Source organism: Cnephaeus nilssonii (genome assembly GCF_951640355.1).
Source record: "Cnephaeus nilssonii genome assembly, chromosome: 8".
NCBI classification, from domain to species: Eukaryota; Metazoa; Chordata; class Mammalia; order Chiroptera; family Vespertilionidae; genus Cnephaeus; species Cnephaeus nilssonii.
This window is the reverse complement of record NC_137079.1, coordinates 95959171-95980962: the sequence shown is the minus strand read 5'-3', so window position 1 is coordinate 95980962 and position 21792 is coordinate 95959171. Positions and strand designations below refer to the sequence as shown.

Below are 21792 nucleotides of genomic sequence, written 5' to 3'. Positions count from 1 at the left end.
CTGCCCCTCTCTGCCATGTACCCCTCCTTTCCAGTGTATATCTGCCTATCTCTTTCCCTTGGGTATTACAGCTGCATCTGTTCAAACTTTATATGACCTCCAGGACCTCTCTGGTTTCTCATCTGATTAGTTGTAGTTCTCAACACCAACCAACTTAGTCTTTAATTCCATTAATTATAAATTCAATACTTATCTTCAACCGAATGCCCTTGGGCAGGCTATGCAAATCTATCCAACCAGAAAAGACCAGAGAATAAGGTCACTTGGGAGTGAAGTCACATAAAAACTTGCATGGTGAGAAACATGATTCAGGCAAAAATGTATAAAGGAAATAACAAAAAGGGTAAGCCAGCTTGTAAAAGAAAAATGTATACATTCTCTACACTATCAGCATTCTATATGTTTGGCAAATTTAAGAAATTAGATGCCCTTTTGATTATGGGAAAATAGATGAAAGGTATACTGCCAACACAAGCTGGTTTACTTTGTGTCTCTATTTATTTATTTACTTATTTATTTAATGTTTTTATATATATGATTGAGTTTATTGCAAGAAATTGTAAGAGAAAATGGGGCTGCAGAAAGGAAAGACGTGGAGACACAACTGGATGGGGCTTTCACACTGGGCCTACTATCCGCAGGCCTCAGCAGCCCTTCCATGGGTCCCTCCAATTCTCTCACATCAAAAGTTGATCTTGCAAGTGATTTCCAAGGTGTAGATCCTCCTGCAAGTTTCGTAGTTCTACCTCTTCCTTCTGTGGCAAGGCTTCTCATAGTACCTGCATCTGTTGATGTCCTCGGTGAACACATCCATGCTGAGGATTCTGTTTAAGGTCCTGTATGCCCCTTCCACGCTCCCTTCATATACCATCACAGCCCTGGCAATGAACTTCACATGTTCTGCTATGACCTTGGAATTAAGTCTTCAATCTACAAGACCCCAAGCCCTCAGGACCCAGTTGACGTAAAGCCTGCTCACAACAAGAAGCGGAAAAAAACACAAAAAACCACCCCGTGTTTCTTCTTTTAAATGGCTGTTTTCACAAAACAGAATAATGTTACATTGGAAACTACAGCCATATGTAAACCTGATGTTTCCTTTTTATTATACTAATACAAGAACTTCATATTTTATATTGTTTTAATCTTTATAACTTATTCCAAAAATTAATTTTATTTCTCTTTTGCTTAGAAGTTTGTTTGATCACTAAGTCCAATGAAATTCTCAGTGTATCTAGAGATGAACTTGAGTTTATTGGGCATACATGTTCTTGAAACTTGTCTAAGTCAAGTCATATGTTCATGATTAATTATATAGTATTATAATTTATCTTTCCAATCATTTCTTAAAATTCTTTAAATGACTAGTTTTAAAATGTTTGAGGGATTTTCCCCATTTTGTGATTTATTCAACAAACATTTATCAAATGCTTATGTACTAGTTTCTATATGCTGCCAAGTAATTAATAACATGTGTTGTTATTAGAAATTCCAAAAGTAAATAACTCCTTTTACATTCTTAAAAACAATTTAAAACAAATCCTCATTTCCTCACTTAATTTTTGGTTAAATGTGGATTTTCATATATCATCCAAGGGAGTTAGAGATAATAAGTCTGTTACCAATTTCATGGATAAAAAAAACAAACAAAACAAAACTGAAGCACTCAAAAAGCTAATTTGCTCAAGAATGAACAGCTAGTTAGTAGAAAAGCCAAACCAGAAATGACCCCAGGACTTGTTTCTCTCAGCCAGGAGTGTTTCCACTAACCTTCCCTCTCTCTAACCAGATTTCCTTAAATTATGGCATGCCAGTAACTGTTATAGCTGTTGCAAATACAGTTACCATTTTTGACAACAAAGAATTTACTGGGGTGTGTGTGTGGGGGGGGGGGGGGGGAGTTTCCCATTGGAATTACTTTGGTTTAACCTGTTAGCCTCAAATCTTGACTTTTAACCTTAGTTTCATGCCTAATCACTAAAATTAGTGATTTCCATTAAATACTAGAGGCCCAATGCACGAAATTCATGCAAGGGGCTTGGCCTCCACTGCTGCGGCTTTGTCTAGAAGGTCATCCGGAAGGATGTCCAGAAGGACATCTGGTTTAATTAGCATATTATGCTTGTATTATTATAGATTTGGTTGGAAAGCCTCTTATGTTGAAAACCCTGAGCTAAAGAATATAACTCAGTTCACCAAATCCAAGATTATTTTCAGTAGATGAACTCTGACAGTCATTCCAGCCCCACATTTTCTAAAAGAAGTTAAATTTAGCCAATCCAGATATTAAAATGTAGCTTATGTGAACTAGTCAAATTAATCCCATTTAATTAAATTAATAATTGTTTATCATTAAACCACTGAAAAAATTGGCAATCAATACAGTCAAAACCAGTCTTAAATTCCAAAAGAAATCAAGCACTGAAAAGCAAGCACTAATAGCTAGCATTTCAAATCATTGAGCTATGTTTTTTTCTCTTTTTATTAAATTTATTTGGGTGATATTTGCTAATAAATTTATATAGGTATCAAGTGTATATTTCTATGATATACATAATCTTCATGTTGCATTATGTGCCAACCACCCAAAGTCAAATAATCTTCCATCACCGTATATTTGACCCAGTTGAACTAAAAGATATCAAATCATAAGCAACAATAATGGAATCTTACCTTATAAATTCAGCTCTGGTCACTACAGTTAATTTTCTTTTTATTTAAAATAACAGAAACTCATTCTCGTTAGCTAAAAAATGAGCCACACTCAGAAGTATGCAAATTGTACTCAAATGGGTTTGTGGGGTTTGATATTTGTTTTTAAATGATGGTATCTTAAATTTAAGCAATCACAGTGGAGTGGGGAGGGCTGTTAATAAGGCATATTGTATGACAGGAAGAATTTAATTGTATTTTCACTAGACAAACCCTAAGCCAATTTCACAAATTCATCAGATCATAAAACCTTCCTTTATTTATTTTCTGTATGTCTTATTTATTTCCTTCTTTGTAATTTTACCAGATAGTTGTTTTACTTATCACCAAGATAGAATTTAAATTCTATTTCTTAAAGACCTTTTCTACAAAAGATTACTTGCTCAGTTCTAATCCATGTTCAGCTAGGTTATAAAAACTAGTAGATTATTAATAGGAGTTAAAAGGTCAATTACAAACTTAATTATTTTAAGAGATTATTATCCCTGTGATTTTGGGCTTGTTATCTTTGGAGAACAATTTCTTCTGAAGTGGAAAACATATTTAAATTTAACATTCAATGTTTATATTTTTTAATAAAATGAAAATGAAACTTTATTCACCACTGTACATTTATTAAATAGTACCCTTTACTGGAGTGCCTCCTTCTCCCTCAGCAGGGAACTATAAAGTGTTTCCTCAAGGTACATTCAGATATCATCTCCCCCAGCATTCTGTTTCTGACCCCCAGGGTGGACCATGAATTACTTGTCAAGGTTCTCATTGAACACTGTCCATGCTGGTGTCGTGGCATCTATCAAATTGTCCTGGAACTAAATTTATATGCTTTTTCCTTTTATAAACTGTGAACTTTTTATAAACTGTGAGCTACATCTCACTCACTTATACCCTGGTATATCCTTAATTTTTATAGCACAGGACTTTGAGCATAAAAATATTACAATAAGTTTGTGTTGAACAGCTAAATTCATTTGTTGAAGATTTCATCAATGTATATAAAACAATGATTACAAAAAAAGTCATTAATTTAACACCTTTTACTTAATAAAGCCTCCTAAAATTGTTATATGAATCTCCAGTGAGCAAAACTCTTTGAACTCTTACTGGATAAATTATTTCAAGTTTTTTTCTTCTTAATTTTAAACTCAGATCACTGTATATTCAAGATAACTGTATATTCACCATTTTATGCAAATCAGTGTTTACACATAAGTTATATCAGTGACCTAGAAGAGGTAAATGATGACACTGAATCACTGGGTGAGTGAGTCTGAGTGAAAGCTCAAAAGAGCAAAAATACAGGCAACTATACAGGCAACTATCAAAAAAATTAAGGCAGGCTTCCTTAAGAGAAAGAAGATAAAAGAAGAAAAAAATGAATCCACTTTATAAGTGACACACACACACACACACACACACACACACACACACACACACACACTTAAATGAAGGATCAGTGAAGGGTTTTGGGGTACAAATTAATAAAACAATATAAGAGTACAGGATCTTATTCACTCCATGAGGATACCAGCATCCCCAGTGCCTGGCCCATAGTAGCACTGGTTAAATGTTTGCTGAATACAGTAATGATTTGAAAGGCAATGGGTCTAAAGCACACATGAAGGAATTAAACTTGGAGGAGAAAGTGATGCCTTTGTCACTGAAATAAAAAGAAAGAAGGAGTGAAGAAGACAAAAATTTGAGGGAGTTCTTCCATAGTGATTTCTGTTTTTTCCATGGAATAAGAGGTGAGGACATCTGAGGATAAGGGCAGAGAAGATAATCTGAGTGTGAGTCATTTTCTGGTTAACTTTCACCATTAAAGTGAGCCATTTGTAAGATTGTCTTTCATAAATCTCACATTTCATAATACAAAATTCTTATTTGGTTAATACTCAAAAGAATGCAGATTTAAATAATATGAATGGCAGAATTAAATTGTTTTTGGCAGGTTTCAAAAAAACTAAAAGTTAACTTTTAAATAATTTATGAATACATATATTTGATAAATATTAGCACAGGTTTGACAGAAATTAATTTTAATAATATAATAGCATTAGGCTTAGAACTTAAAAACTCATAAAGTAAAAAACCTATTAGTTAAAAAATTCTAAATATTAAGTAATTTGCTATTGCTGGATGAGATGGAATGTGTAAAAATAGCGATCATGACCCTACATGTAGTGAACTCTTTATAATACTGTTCCAATTAATCCTTCAGGTCCCAAAATGGTAGAAGTCCAGAGTCAACAGTTTCAGATCAATTCCAAAGGAGGCAAACCACTGTTTACTGTTGATGAAAGCGAAGTTGTGGTTGGTACAGATAGGCTTCGAGTAACTGGTATGTAGTAGCTCTTTTTATTTTAATTGAGATATAATTGACATGTAACATTAAATTAGTTTCAGGTGTGCAACATAATGATTCCAGGTTTGTATATATTGTGAAATGACCACCACAGTAAGTCTAGTTAATATCCATCACCACACATACTTACAAATTTTTTCTTGTGATGAAAACTTTTAAAAATTTTCCTCAAAAACAACTTTCAAACATACAATACAGTATTATTGACTATAGAACTATGGTATATATTACATCTCATGACTTTAATTTATACCTGGAATTTTGTATCTTTTTATTTTTTTTACTTTTTTAAAAAATTTATTATATTGTTTATAGTATTACAAATAGTAGTACATATGTCTCCTTTTTTTCCCCATTGATCTTCTCCCGGCCTCCCCTACCCCTGGCACATGCCCTCACCCCACTCCCCCAGTGTCTTGTGTCCATTGGTTATGCTTATATGCATGCATACAAGTCCTTCGGTTGATCTCTTACTGCCCCCCACAAAACACCCCCCAGCCTTCCCGCTGTCATTTGACAGTCTGTTCGATGCTTCTCTGCCTCTGTATCTATCTTTTTGTTCATCAGGTTATAATGTTCTTTATTATCCATAAATGAGTGAGATTATGTGGTATTTTTCTTTCACTGCCTGGCTTATTTCACTTAGCATAATGCTCTCCAGTTCCATCCATGCTGCTGCAAATGGTAAGAATTCCTTCTTTTTATAGCAGCGTAGTATTCCATTGTATAGATGTACCATAGTTTTCTAATCCACTCATCTGCAGATGGGCATTTAGGCTGTTTCCAAATCTTAGCTATTGTAAATTGTGCTGCCTTTATCCTTTCTGGTTGGTGTTTCTGTTTTCTTGGGATATTTTCCTAAAAGTGGTATTACTGGGTCAAATGGGATTTCCATTTTTAACTTTTTGAGGAAACACCATACTGTTTTCCACAGTGGTTGCACCAGTCTGCATTCCCACCAGCAGTGCACGAGGGTTCCTTTTTCTCTGCATCCTCTCCAGCACTTGTCATTTGTTGATTTGTTGATGATAGCCAATCTGACAGGTGTGAGGTGGTACCTCATTGTTGTTTTGATTTGCATCTCTTGGATGATTAGTGACTTTGAGCATGTTTTCATGTGTCTCTTGGCTTTCTGAATGTCCTCTTTCGAAAAGTGTCTATTTAGGTCCTTTGCCCATTTTTTGATTGGGTCATTTATGTTCCTTTTGTTAAGTTGTATGATTTCCCTGTAAATGTTGGAAATTAAACCCTTATCGGAGATATCAATGGCAAATTTGTTCTCCCATGCAGTGGGCTTTCTTGTTGTTTTGTTGATGGTTTCTTTTGCTGTGCAGAAGGTTTTTATTTTGATGTAGTCCCATTTGTTTATTTTCTCCTTAGTCTCTCTTGCCCTAGGATCTGTGTCTGTAAAGATATTGCTACGACATATGTCTGCAATTTTGCTTCCTATGGAGTCTTGTAGGATTTTTATGGTTTCCCGTCTTACATTCAAGTCCTTTAGTCATTTTGAGTTTTTTTTGTGTGTATGGTATGAGTTGGTGATCTAGTTTCATTTTTTTGCATGTATCTGACCAAATTTCCCAGCACCATTTATTAAAAAGGCTGTTTTGACTCCACTGTATGCTCTTGCCTCCTTTATCAAATATTAATTGAGTGTAATGGCTTGGGTCAATTTTTGGTCCTCTATTCTGTTTCATTGGTCTATATGTCTGTTCTTGTGCCAGTACCAGGCAGTTTTGAGAACTGTCACTTGGTAATATAGTTTGATGTCTGGTATTGTGATCCCTCCAACTTTGTTTTTCTTTCTCAGGACAGTTGTGGCTATTTGGGGTATTTTTATTCCAGATGAATTTTTGGAGAGTTTGTTCTAGGTCTGTGAAATATGCCGTTGGTATTTTAATGGGGAGTGCATTGAATCTATAGATTGCTTTATGTAGTATGGACATTTTAATGATGTTGATTCTACCAATCCATGAACATGGTATGTTCTTCCATTTGTTTATGTCTTCTTCCATCTCTTTTTTCAATGTCCTGTAGTTTTCTGAATACAGGTCTTTTACGTCCTTGGTTAAGTTTATTTCTAGGTATCTTAATTTTTTTGGTGGAATGGTAAATGAGATTTTTTTTTCATTTCTCTTTCTGTGAGTTCATTATTGGTGTATAAAAAGGCCACATATTTCTGGGTGTTAATTTTGTAGCCTGCTACATTGCCAAATTCATTTATTAGGTCTAGTAGTTTTTTATGGCGTCTTTGGGGTTTTCTATGTATAATATCATGTCATCTGCAAATAAGGATAGTTTTACTTCTTCTTTTCCAATTTAGATGCCTTTTATTTCTTCTTCTTGTCTGATCTCAATGGCTAGTACTTCTAGTACTATGTCGAATAGGAGTGGTGAGAGTGTGCATCCTTGTCTTGTTCCTGTTCTTAGGGGAAATGGGTTTAGTTTTTGCCCATTGAGTATGATGTTGGCTCTAGGTTTGTCATATGGGGGCTTTTATTATGTTGAAGTATGATCCCTCTATTCCCACTTTGCTGAGAGTTTTTATCAGGAAAGGGTGTTGGATTTTGTCAAATGCTTTTTCTGCATCAATTGATATGATTATGTGATTTTTGTCTCTCAGTTTGTCTATGTGATGTATCACACTTATTGATTTGTGGATATTGTACCATCCTTGCATCCTTGGAATAAATCCCAAGGATTTATTTAACTTGGTCATGTTGTATGATCTTTCTAATGTAATGCTGAATTTGATTTGCTAGAATTTTGTTGAGGATTTTAGCATCTATGTTCATCAGAGATATTGGCCTGTAGTTCTCTTTCTTTGTGGTGTCTTTATCTGATTTGGGATTAGGGGAATGCTGATTTCATAGAAAGAGCTTGTAAGTGTGCCTTCCTCTTGAATTTTTTGGAATAGTCTGAGGAGGATAGGTTTTAGTTCTTCTTTGAATGCTTGGTAGAACTTCCCTGTAAAGCCGTCTGGACCAGGGCTTTTGTTTGCTGGAAGATTTTTGATCACTGCTTCAATTTCTCCAGTAGTTATCAGCCTATTCAAGTTTTTTATTCTTCTTGATTGAGTTTTGGGAGCATGTATTTTTCTAAGAATATATCCATTTCCTCTAGGTTGTCCTTTTTGTTGGAATAGAGTTGTTCATAGTATTTTTCATAATCATTTGTATTTTTGTGGGATCAGTTGTTATTTCACCTCTTTCATTTCTGATTTTGTTTATTTGGGTCCTCTCTCTTTGCTTCTTGGTGAGCCTGGCTAGAGGTTTATCAGTCTTGTTTATCCTTTCAAAGAACCAGCTCTTGGTTTTGTTGATCTTTTGTATTTTTTTTCTCTATTTCATTTATCTCCGCTCTGATCTTTATCATTTCCTTCTTTCAGCTTATGCTGGGCTTTTCTTGTTGCTCTCTTTCTAACTCTTTGAGTTGTAGCATTAGGTAATTTATTACCATTGCTTCTTGTTTATTGCAGGAGGCTTGTAGAGCTATGAACTTCCCTCTCAAGACTGCTTTCACTGTGTCTCATAGATTTTGAATTCTTGTGTTTTCATTGTCATTTGTTGCCATGATGCTTTTTATTTCGTCTTTGATCTGTCTGGTAACCCAGTCATTGTTTAATAGCATGCTATTTAGCCTTCAGGTGTTTGATTTTTTTTAATGTTTTTATTGTAGTTGATTTATAGTTTTATGTCATTGTGAGCTGAGAAGTTGCTTGATATGATTTCTATCTTCTTGAATTTGAAGAGACTTTGCCTGCAACCCAATATATAGTCTATCTTTGAAAATGACCCATGTGCACTTGAGAAGAATATATATTCTGTGGCTTTGGGGTGAAATGTTCTGAAGATGTCAATTAATTCTATCTGATCTAGTGAGTCATTTAGGATTGATGTTTCTTTGCTGATTTTTTGTTTAGAGGATTTGTCCAATGGTGATAGTGGAGTATTAAAGTCCCCTACTATGACTGTATTGCTTTCAATCTCTCCCTTGATAGCCTCAAGAAGTTTTTTTTATATATTTGGGTGCTCCTGTATTGGGTGTGTATATGTTTACCAGAGTTATTTCTTCTTGTTGGATTGCTCCCTTTAGTATTATGAAGTGGCCTTTCTTATCTCTTGTTATGTCCTTCACTTTGAGATCTAATTTGTCAGATGTAAGTATTGCTACCGCAGCTTTTTTTGTTTTGTTTGTTTCCATTCGACTGAAAGACATTTACCATCCCTTCACCATCAGTCTGTGTGAGTCCTTTTTTCTGAGGTGGGTTTCCTGTAGACAGCAGATATATAGGTCATGTTTTCTTATCCACTCAGCTACCCTATGTCTTTTTATTGGGGCATTTAATCCATTTATATTTAAAGTTATTATTGATAGGTACTTGTTTAACGCCATTTTTATTCTTTATGCCTATGTTCCTTCTTCGCTTCCTATTTCTTCTTTTTACAGCAGACCCTTTAGCATTTCTTGCATTGCTGGTTTGGTGGTAATAAACTCCCTTAGTCCTTTTCTGTCTGTGAAGCTCCTGATTTCACCCTCAATTTTGATTGATAGCCTTGCTAGGTACAGTATTCTTGGATTCAGACCCTTCCTTTGTATGAGTTTGTATATTTCATTCCATTCCCTTCTGGCCTGATGTGTTTCTGTTGAGAAATTAGTCGCTAGTCTGATGGGGGATCCTTTGTAGGTAACTTTCTGTCTCTCTCTGGCTGCTTTTAAGATTCTTACTTTGTCGTTGGTGTTTGCCAATTTAATTATAATGTGCCTTGTCATCGGTCTTTTGGGGTTCATTTTGTTTGGGACTCTGTAAGCTTCTTAGATTTGTGTGAGCTTTTTCTTCCTGATATCAGGGAAGTTTTCTGTCAATATTTCTTCAAACAGGTTTTCTATTCCTTGCTCAGTTTCCTCTCCTTCTGGCACCCCTATTATGCAGATGTTGTTTTATTTTGTGTTGTCCCAAAGTTCCCTTAAGCTCTCCTCCTCTTTTTTAAGTTGTTTTTTTCTAGATGCTGCTCTGCTTGTGTACTTTTTCCTACCTTTCTTCTAGCTCACTGATGTGGTCCTCTGCTTCTTCTAGTCTACTGTTGATGCTTTATATTGAGTTCTTTATAGCAGCAATGTCCTTTTTCATTTCTTCTTGGTTCTTCCTCATTTCCTCTTGGTTTTTACACATATTGTTGAAGTTGTCTTCCATTCTTTTCAGTGACCTTATGACCATTTCTCTGAATTCTTTCTCTGACAGGTTGCTTGTCTCCATTTCGTTTACTTCCTTTTCTGGTGATGCCTACTTTTCTTTCATTTGCAGGCTGTTTCTTTGTCTCCCCATTATCTCCCTTCTCCGGGTGTCTGGTTATGTAGCTCTGTCTCTCCTGCATTGATTTAAAGGCACAAAATACAACACAACAAGGCACAACATACAAGGCACTGAGCACAAATGTATTCACGTTACTAATAACCCCAAACAATGGTGACCACCAGAGAAAAGAGAATTAGGGGATAAGAAAAAAATGGAGTGCAAAAATGATATTGAGAAAAGGGAAAAAATAAGAGAGAGAAGAAAGAGAGTAAAAAAGAAGGGGTAAAAACTATTTATATTGGGAGAAAATTCCAATAGAACAACCACTAATCCCCAAAAATGCAAACAACATTCACTCAGTGATGAATGCAAGCTACAAACAACAACTAATATCAAGCGAGGAGAGGAAAGACAGAATCAAAAAACAAAAACAAACAAAAAAAGAGAAACAATCTCACAAACAAGCACAAAGAAAACCAATCTAATCAACAATCAAGAAAACAACAATAGGAGAGAGAGAAAGCAAAGCAAAACAAAACAAAATAAAACAAAAAACCTAGAATAAAAACAAAACAAGAAAACAACAACAACAAAAAACAAACAAAAAAATGGGAAGAGAGAAAAAAATTTGGATAGTGAAGAAAGAGAAGAGAGAGGTGTGTATGGGGTATGTAGAGCAGGAGATCAGAAATTTGATATATAAGTAGGATGAATTTTTAACAGGGGGTAAAAAGAAGGAATAGCGAAAATCTAAAGCAGAAATAGGGTAAGAGAAACAGGACAACAAAATGGGAAAAGTGAGGAAAAGAGTATTGGCATAAAGATAAAGTTGAGAAAGAGTAAAATGATGCTGAAGGAAAAATGAAAATAGAATGTAGAACACTAATCCCAAAATAAAATAAAATAAAATAAAGAGAAAATAAAATGACACTTTAAAAAAAGGTAAAATAGTAGTAGTAATACTGATTAAAAATAAAAATATAATAATTAAAAAGGTAAAATCAAGTGAGGAAAAAAGAAAAAAATTTGTTTCTTAAGTAAAAGATAAAAAATTAAAATGTGCAGTAGTGAAAGTCATTCACTTCCTCTATTGTTCTGTTTGGCACGCCTGTTTCCTGTAGGTAATCAGGACAGTATTGAAGGTCCCTGCGTTCCACTGCTCCTCTGTGTTGTAAGCCACAGCCCTAATTTTCAAGCAGGCAGTATTTCTTTGTTTCTTAGACTCCTTTATTTATGTTTACACAAGAGTCAATTTGTGATTCAACCCCTGGGTGGCAGTGTTTCTGGATTGACCTCCGGGGCTATAAGTCCTCTCTAGCCAGTATTGAGATTTTGTTTTCTTGGTGGGACTTACTACTGGTTTGGGAGAATGGACTGCCCCAGAGCTGGTTCTCTTATTATTACTGTCCCCTCTGATCCCCAGGTTCCACAGAAACAGCTTTCCCCTGCAGTCTCCTAGAGTGTCCCCAATTGGCTCATCCTATGTACTGGGCTTAGTTATCAAAAACAAGGATTTAAAGAGAAAAAAAGAGCCAGAGTAAGTGTGCGAACTCTCGACTTCTGCCCTCTGGCGCTGTGCACAAGTCTGTGCAGTCTTCTTTCCCCTGGCACTAAGCAGCCTGCACACTGGTAAAATTTCAGGGTACTTTTTTGCGCCCAGTCCATGTGTGGGTTGATTTTTAGAGTTCCCTTCTGCCAGCAGCCCTGCGGATATCCCTTTCCTATTCGTGGATCACGCTAGCCCCAATGGCCGCGGGTTTTGTGGGGCGCAGACTTCCCCCGAATCTCTAGATCACGTTCGTGCCTTTCTCTCTCCTGCCTGGATTGCAGACCTCACCTTTCCCTAGGTGAAATCTGACCTTTCCGTGAGAAGGTGTTTGTGCTGCTTGAGATCCGGTGTTCCTGGGTTCACAGCTGGTCCCTGGGTGTTGATAACAGCCACTCTCCCCTTCAAGATGGCATGGTCTCCGGGCAGAGCCGGCCGCACTGGGAGAGATTTCAGCAGCAGTGGAGGCTGCCCGGTCAGGGGAGCCCGGTCTGGCAGTCCCCAACAGTCCCTTGGAGTATAGCTGTCCCTCACCCACAAATATACACTCCTCGTACGTCCACACACTCTCCTTTCATTCTCTCACTCACACACTATCTTGCAGTCTGCCTTCCTGTCGGCAGCCATCTTCCTCCTTCCTGTATCTTTTTATTTCCGTCACCCATTTTGCCATCCCACACTCCCTTCCCTCTTGCAGGTACCAATCTGTTCTCTGTCTATAAATTCAGGTTTTTTGTTTGCTTGTTTAGATTCCACATATAAGTGAGATCATAATGTATTTGTCTTTCTCTGTCTGACATTTCACTTAGCATAATGGCCTCAAGGTCCAGCTATGTTGTTGCAAATGGCAAGATTTTCTTCTTTTTTTAAGGCTGAATAGTATTCTACATCACATCTTCTTTATCCATTCATCTGTAGCAACTCTTGAGAAAAACAATATTCCATGGAGTGTGCATCTGCAAAAGCAAATTATACTTTGGGCATATTTACTCTTTCAGGCAAATAAGAAAAAAATAATTTGAATTTGTTGGCTTTTCTTCATGGCATTTCTTTGGAAATTCTTTGGTATCCTCATAGAAGAATGAAATACTCCTCACAAATCTTTACCCACTCTTTCCTTCCACCACATTGTTACCCTTTATCTCTCTCCACTGGTGTAACCCAAAAGCTTATCATAAATTTCTCTATCATCCACACAATATTAAACATGACTTTTATTTGAATATTAAACCTTCTTCCAAGTCTCTTTCATTCCCATATGTAGGGTACTTGGGTTCCTTATATTTTTATAAAAAACATTTCTTTATTTGAAATAAATATAAGGTGGGGTTCTGCTATGATTCATTTTTAGGACTGAAAAGAAGAAAATTTATTTTTAAAACTGTTCACAACATGTTCTAAATTTACTTGCTGAGCTTCTGTAAAGACTAGAAGACACACAAAGGCAAACACTAGTTTAATTCATCCCAGTACATTTTTTGTTTTAATTCTCACCTGAGGATATGTTTATTGATTTTTTTAAAGAGAGAAAGGGAGAGAGAGAGACAGAAGTGTGTGTGTGTGTGGGGGGGGGGGGGGGGGGAGAGAGAAAGAGAGAGACAGAGAGACAGAGACATAGACAGAGACATTGGTTCCTCCTGCATCTGCCCTGACTGGGGATCAAATCAGCAACCTAGGTATATGCCCTGACAGGGAATTGAACCCAAAACTTTTTTGGCATACAGGATAGCTTTTATATACTGTTATGAAAACCAATAGCAATTTTATTTTCTCATATATTGTTACCAATACTCATAAATGAAAAAAAAATAATGTTCTCTGACTTAAGAAATACACTCAAAAAAAGGAAAAGAAATACACTCAACTCTAACATGAAGTTTTGTAACATATATAATTCCTAACAAAACAAACGATAAAACATAACCTATGTTGCAGCATACTATAAGGCTGCAACTATAAGGGTCTTTTTCTTATTAAAATAAAAGACACTAGGAAATTGAGTAATTGAGTATTGCCTAGTAAAAAAAACAAGTGGCCAGGTTTCCCAAGTCTCTTGATTATCAGAAATCACTGTTGTGCAGTACAGAGAATATTGGCTTTGAAGATCTAGCTTCTAGACCCATCTGAACAATTACTAGCTGCATGACCACAGGCAAATTACTTATTCTGCTTTGGTTGTTTTCTCACTTTTTAAAGTGGATTTATAATGTCAACTGTACTAGTGTTGCTGGATTAATGTATGCAAAGGACAGCAAAAGTCTTAGTAGAGTATTATTGCACTGCAGGGTAATAAAATATGTAGGACAAATAGCCTAAGAAACAGTTTAGGTTGCTTCAAACCCAAGCCATCCTACATAAGACATCAGTGAAGTGAACTTTTTCCCAACCCAGAGCTCCTTCCAAGCCATGGCATCAATTAGTAGAACTGGTGAGAAAAATCAATAAGCAGTTATTTATTACCTACATGCATACACCAGAATTACCTGTAGGGCTTGTTAAAATATATATTGCTGGGCTTCCACCCCAGAGTTTCTGATTCAGTAGGTCTGAAATGGGACATGAGATTCTGCCTTTCTTAGCTGATGCTATAGTGCCAAGGACCACATGCTGAGAACCTCTGTCCTACACTAATTTGAACAGAGTCAGTGGGAGAAGCTACATGTTAGCAACATATAGACACACTATGTGGCACATACATTTAAGTTACCCTTTTTAAAGATGTCATATTCTTCTTCTCTTTCATAGGTTTATTTATGTATTTATTTTTTGTCTCAAGCACAAATTTCTTCCAAACTCCTCTTCTCTCCAGTGAAACTAATCAAATCAAATATATTGCATCTGAAACTACTACTAGTATATATTTTCCTTGTCATTTATACCATTGAGTGTTGAGTGTATGAACAGTAAAATTCTGACCCAGGATTTAACTCTTGTTAGTTTTCCAACTTATGATCAAAGAAATGCAAGAAATCCCACAATTCTGTAATTCTAACCTCTTTCCTTGTTTTTTCTCTATCCACGGATCTATATATATTACCTAGTTCTCAACCATAACACTGTGGATTTTTTAAAAAATCCTCACCCAAAGATATGTTTATTGATTTTTAGAGAGAGAAGGGAGAGCTAGAGCTAGAGCTAGCTAGCTAGAGAATTATCGATTGGTTGCCTCTCATACATGCCCCAACTGGGAATCGAACCTGCAACCTTTTTGGTGTACCAGATGTTGGCTCCAACTAAATGAATCATCTGACCAGAGCTCAACCTTAACACTATTAACATTATGGGCTGAGGAATATTTTTGGTGTGAGTAGGGAGCAGTGCAGGACATTTAGCAACATCCCTGACCTTTATCCATAGGTTCAATAGCATTCCTCCCCCCCCCCTCCGCCCCCCCCCCCCCACCAATGAGCTGTGACAACAAAAATGGCTCCACACATTGCCAAAAGTTATTTTTAGAGGGTATGGGGGAAGAGGTAAAACCACCTCTAGTTGAGAACCACTGGTCTATCCTAAACCTATACTATTTCTCTAGAATTTATTAACATTTATTTAATGTTTACAATGTGTTAGTAAGCTAAATATCTATAATACAAAATAAGACATGTTCCCTTTTAGGTGATGTGTATATTTCAGCTGATGTGTAAACCATTAATTTGTTAGACACAGTCTTCTAAAGACTAATAGGTGTTTGGGCTAAGGGCTACAGGAAGATCCTGAAGAAAGGGATGGAGAGTGATGGAGAGACAAGAGTAGCTCAGAGAAGTTTTCTCCAGGAAAGATAAATTTGAGCTGGTCTTAGAAAGTAGGTGAGTGTAGACCTTGAGTGAGTCTTTCTCCCTTTAGTGTTTCATAGGACCCCTTCAAGCATCTTTACCCAGTGATTTCTTATTAAATGGATGACATTGTACAGAATAAAATAAAGCAAATAAAAATTGATTGTGAAATTAAATTTCAAGTCCTGCCAAAGGAGCAGGATTTTGAGAGTCAAAATGATGTAGAAATATTGGACTCTAACAAACACAGTAACAAAAGAAGACCTGAAAAGTCAGACTTGCCAGCAACTGCAGAAATGAAAATGAACAAAAATGATGACCTGATAGGTACTTCAAAGATCAATAATTTTACTATCATAAGATTAAAATATTCACCCTTGGGAAGACTGACAATTCCCTCAATTTGACTATTCTTATGGCTTTATTGCAAATGTTAGATATTAGGTGAATAATGTCATATTGTATCACTGTGATAGGCAGAATTCTAAAGATGACCCCCAATAACCTTTGTCCTTGTAAAATTCCCTCATCTCCGCATCTAGATGGAATCTGTAAATATGATGACATATAATTCTAATGATTACATTATTTATATGGCAAAGGGGAAATTATCTGGGTGGGCCTAATCTAATCTTAAGAGATCTCTATAACGGAGAGTTTTCTTTGGCTGGTAGTAGAAAGGGAAGTCAGAGAAATTGAAAGTGCAAGAAGGATTGGTTGCTCTGTTGTTATATGAAGATGGCGGGGACCATGTGATAGGAATTTGGTGGCTTCTAGAAGCTTAGAGAGACCCTTGCCTGACAGCAAGAAAACGGGACCTCCGCCATAAAATCATGAAGAACTGTGGCTTGCCAGCAACCTGACTAAGTTTGGGAGCAGATTCTTGCCCAGAGCCTCCAGAAAGAGTCCTGCCTGCTTGACAACTGGATTTTGGCTTTATGAAACCCAAGAAGAAACACTAAACAAACCCACTAGGCAAAACTTCTGACCTACGGAAGTGAAAGCTCACAGATGACTATTGTTTTAAGCTGCTGAGTTTGTCATAATTTATATCATAGAAATAGAAAACTAATACAGCCATTACACAATTTCAACTGTGTTGGAAAAATTCCACCATAAACAAAACTTGATTCTTTATTTCATACTAGAGGCTCGCTGCATGAAATTTGTGCACAGGTAGGGTCCCTAGGCCTGGCTGGCAATCAGGGCCAATCTGTGGGGCAACTATCAGGGCGATCGGGGTGTGGGGGGCGCTGGCACCTGCCTTGGCTAGCCTGGGACCTGCGGGCTGGGGGAAGCTCCTGCATGAGTGTCTACCCCCTGGTGGTCAGTGCACATCATAGCAACCGGTCATTCCACCATTCGATTGATTTGCATATTAGGCTTTTATTATATAGGATGATTTTATAGTTGTTACAGTGGTGACTAAGTTCTGTGAAATATAAAATACAATAAGAATATTTTCAGTCCTAGCTGGTTTGGCTCAGTGGATAGAGCAGCAGCCAGTGGACTGAAAGGTCCCAGGTTCGATTCCGGTCAAGGGCACATGCCCAGGTTGCGGGCTCAATCCCCAGTGGGGGGCGTGCAGGAGGCAGCCGATCAATGATTCTCATCATTGATGTTTCTATCTTTCTCTCCCTCTCCCTTCCTCTCTGAAATCAATAAAAATATATATTTTAAAATTTTTTTCATAAACTTTAATTTTATTTTTTTAATTGTGATGAAAAACATATAACACTAGAGGCCTGGTGCATGGAATTCGTTCACTGTGGGGGGGGTGCGGTGTCCCTCAGCCCAGCCTGCACCCTCTCTAATCTGGGACCCCTCGGGGGATGTCCGACTGCCAGTTTAGGCCTGATCCCTGTGAGATTGGGGCTAAACCAGCAGTCGGACATACCTCTCACAATCCAGGACTGCTGGCTCCCAACTGTTTGCCTGCCTGCCAGCCTGATCACCCCCTAACCACTCCCCTGCCAGACTGATCAACGCCTAACCACTCCCCTGCCAGCCTAATTGATGCCTAACTGCTCCCCTGCCAGCCCGATCGCCCCCAACTGCCCTCCCCTGCTGTCCTGATCACCCTTAACTGCCCTCCCCTGCAGGCCTGGAGCCCCCCAACTTCCCTCCCTCCCCTGCAGGCCCAGTCGCCCCAGCTGCCCTCCCCTGCTGGCCTGATCACCCACAACTACCCTCCCCTGCCGGCCATCTTGTGGCAGCCATCTTTGACCACATGGGGGTCGCCATCTTGTGGGAGGGCATGAGGGTCAATTTGCATATTACCTTTTTATTATATAGGATACAATTTTCCAATTTCTTTTCAATTATAGTTCACATTCAATATTATTCTGTATTAGTTTCAGGTTTACAACATAGTGATTAGACAATCATATACTTTACAGAGTGATCCTCTGATATTTCAAGTACCCGCCCTGGCCTGTACATAGCTATTACAATATTATTATTTTTTAAAATTCTTTATTTATTAAAGTATTACATATGATAAACTGTAATTTTTCAAAGTAAATTCCAACTAAAGCTTTTTTCCACCACTAACTGTAAAAGCTTGGTTCCTGTTTTAAATGGACTGACTATAAGTAGCCTTTTGAGTTTATTGGATTAGACAAGAAAAGAAGAGTGATAAGAGAAGAAACAGACAGCCAGCTTCACTCTGGGGAATGGGAAAGAGAATTAAATGCTTTTCTTCACTTTTCTCTCCTCTGGTTACTTGAACAACTGCCGCAAGCATGGGATCTAAGGGGAGAAATGAAGTGGCTCTTTCTTTAAGCTGGTACACTCCAAATTTCTGACTTGCACTAAATTCTGATCTTGACTCAGATAAAGAACTGTTTTCTTGCCATTACTTTTGTCTTAAGTACTCAAAGAATAAGATGAAATCTCTAACTCTTAAGCCATTTTTATATAGACTTTAGTTAACTGGGAAACTGAAGAATCATTTTTAAATAAAAATTATGGAGATTAAACAATTTGACCAACTTAGAAATTGACCTAGGCTTTTAAGCAGTCTCATTTTTCTCCCTATAAATAGAATTGGTCACCAAGTAACCAAAATTAGCATGCCTGTTTTACTAACCCGTTACAGAACACATTATTGAAATAGCATCTGAATGTAATCTTTAAAAAAAATTCTATTTCATTGCCAGGACTCACTTCTGGCAGATAATAAATTGTTAGTTTGGCTGCCCCAAATGTATTTTAGTTCCTTGGCAATTATTTGCTAGGCTGGGTCCATTCCCCAATATTTAGTAAGAGAAATAGGATTCTGTAATAGGATCCATTTTCTTATCACTAACGAAGAAAACAAGATCTAGGGATAAGCCAGTCAATTTATTTTTACCCTTCTGTCAAGCTAAGCAGGATTACATAAAGTGAAAAGTGATGGTGTAGAAATGCTTAAATCACCCGAAAAGCCATTGACAAAAAGGAGTTGGAAAATAGAAGACATAAACATAAACAACTGAAGACGTAAACATAAACAAAGATGTTAAGTCCAGGTACCTTAAAAAGACATGAAGGCAGATATCTAGAAGGTGCTTATAAGTCACCATACCATTTAAGCCATATATCCAGTACATGCATCTCTGAACACTTTTTGATGTAGCTCTATGGACAGTTGATGGCCTGGTCCATCAGTTAAAAATATTTCAGCTGAAAGGAATAAAAGACCAAATTAAAAATGGCTTAAACTATAAGGACATAATTATCTCATATGAGAAATCTGGAGGTAGGATAGGTTGACTAATTCAGTGGCCCAGTAATATTTCACTCCAGCTTTGTTTCTATTCAAATATGTTGACATTCCCCTTTTAGTTGCATAATAGTTCCATCACTTCCAAGCATCACTTGCCTGTGCAATGACTTCCAGCAAGAGAACCTTGATGGCCTTTGGTGATCTGGCCTCTTTAAGTTAACCTTCCAGACAAAATTCACCTAATATTAAATTACTTGCATTGCTCTTATAAGTGGCAGTTAACTATAATTTATTTTTTAACCCAATCTAATAAACTTTTATTTTTAGTGAGGAGTTTAAGACATTCACATTTGTTTTGATGATTGTTCTCTTTGGGTTTATCTGGGTCATATTATTTCATAATTTTTATCTTTTAGTCTTATTACATTTGAGTCTGAAATAAGCCTGGTGTAACAGGAGATACAAAGAGACCAGATTATTCAGGTACTTGTAGGCCACTATAAGAAGCTAGATTTTGTTTTAGGGCAAAGGAAAGTCATTGGATTGTCTGGAACATGGTACTCCTTGGCTTATTATATATTTCAAGATCAATATGACTATTGCAAGGGAGAATATATTGTTTAGAGGAAAGAATGGAAGCAGTAAGATCCAATGGGAGATATAGTACAGGCAATAAATGATGTTGACCTGGCCTAGATGGTCATAGGGGGAAGCTAATGACTCCAAACTAAGAATTAACATATAGAGACACATAAATCAAATGGGTGTCAGGCATCCAGGGAGGGAATCAAAGATGAAAAGATTATATATCTATCTGGATGATGTCATTACTCTCTGGGTGATGGAGATGACTGAGGAGAAGAATACATTTGTAAGGCAGAGAGAACTAACAGTTAATGTTTTAGATATATAAATTGAAAATATCTGTGAACAAACCAAGTGAATATATTAAGCCTGCTATTGGATAAGTGAGGTACCTATTGTTCAGAGCAGCAATCTAGAACAGAGATACACATGAGGACATCATCAATCAAGTGAGCTCAGATATGCCAACATTAGAGCCCATGTAAAGGGAGAATAGTCACCAACAGAGAGTTTTTGACAGACAATGTGGTGGGAGGGATGTCACAATGGCCTTTTTCCTAGTACCAAGAAAGACACTGTGTTCCCAGAATTTGAGATCCAGGAAAGGTGAGGACCCTTGGATTTATTATCATGGATGTCATTATTATATTAACAAGAGCATTTTCATTGGAGTTTTAAGCAAAGGACAGTTTGTAGTGGTGGCCGAGTGAATAGAATAGGAGGCAGTACAGACATTGTGTGGAAGTTTGACTGTAAAGGGGAGCAACAGAATTTTTTTCCCTATTTAAAATGCCCATTTCAGTTTATAAATACTCAATGGATATGTGAAATTAATCTTAATAAATAGTTATCAGTGTAAATACAAAAATCAAATATATGTCTGGGTATATATTATTCATTGTTTGAACAGAGGTATTAATATTGAACTCTGTGCATTTCTGTAACTGAAGAATACAGAAGTAGCAGTATGTTAGAAAGAATGGAGCAACTTGGAACAATTTCCCTTCCAGTTTTTGGCTCTGTCCATGACCTCCATGATTTCTGGGCTCTACCCCATGAACTTTTCAACTGCTTCACCACTATTTTAATCCATCTTGTACCAAAATCTGACTAAAGTTCCTCACATGAGTATCATTCATCATAAATTGTTGTAGGATCCAGAAAAGAATGGTGTCATTCAAATACTACTGGTAGTAGAAATGACTACATCATTTACCATGTCTGATCTTGGTGATATATTCTTAAAAATGGTTAATATTATAAGCCTGGGTTTTTTTTGGTCTGTTTTATCACACTTTCTTGTATATATAATATTTATACAGGGTCATATTAGATAAGGTCATTTTACTACATGATTTATGTGACAAAATTTTATAGTGGAATTTTCCCCTTCCTATAATTTATATAATTTCAAATAATATGCTCTATTTTCCAAAAGGAGCAGATGTTACATCACTTATATTTTTATATATAGTCTTGGTTGGGGGTATTAAATATGAGTAAAAACATAAAGAAATATAATTAATTGAAGATCAACAATCATTTACTGAGAAATATTTTATGAAACCATTTAGGAAACATCTATTTTATTATATGTAAATAAGTTCTAAGGCATATTTACTTTGAGGCTAGAGTAATGACATAATCAAGTTCATATAATTTGGGCATTTACAATTTCAATGATAGAGAAATTGCTCCTCTTATTAGAAGATAATGCATATTTGTAGACTTTATGTCTGCAGTACATTGTCATTATTAGGTCACTCTATCATTGACTCTGATCATTAGAAGGTAATTGGCATGCAT

The 21792-nt window shown here is 36.6% G+C and overlaps 1 protein-coding gene across 1 annotated transcript in view; it reads left to right on the top strand.

Moving 5' to 3' along the window:
- Nucleotides 1-21792, top strand: part of SGCG (sarcoglycan gamma) — a 130447-nt gene that overhangs the window by 77404 nt on the left and 31251 nt on the right. The window contains exon 5 of the mRNA XM_079778850.1: nucleotides 4934-5053. Within this exon, the coding sequence (XP_079634976.1) occupies nucleotides 4934-5053 (120 nt within the window). The remainder of the gene's footprint in view (nucleotides 1-4933; nucleotides 5054-21792) is intronic.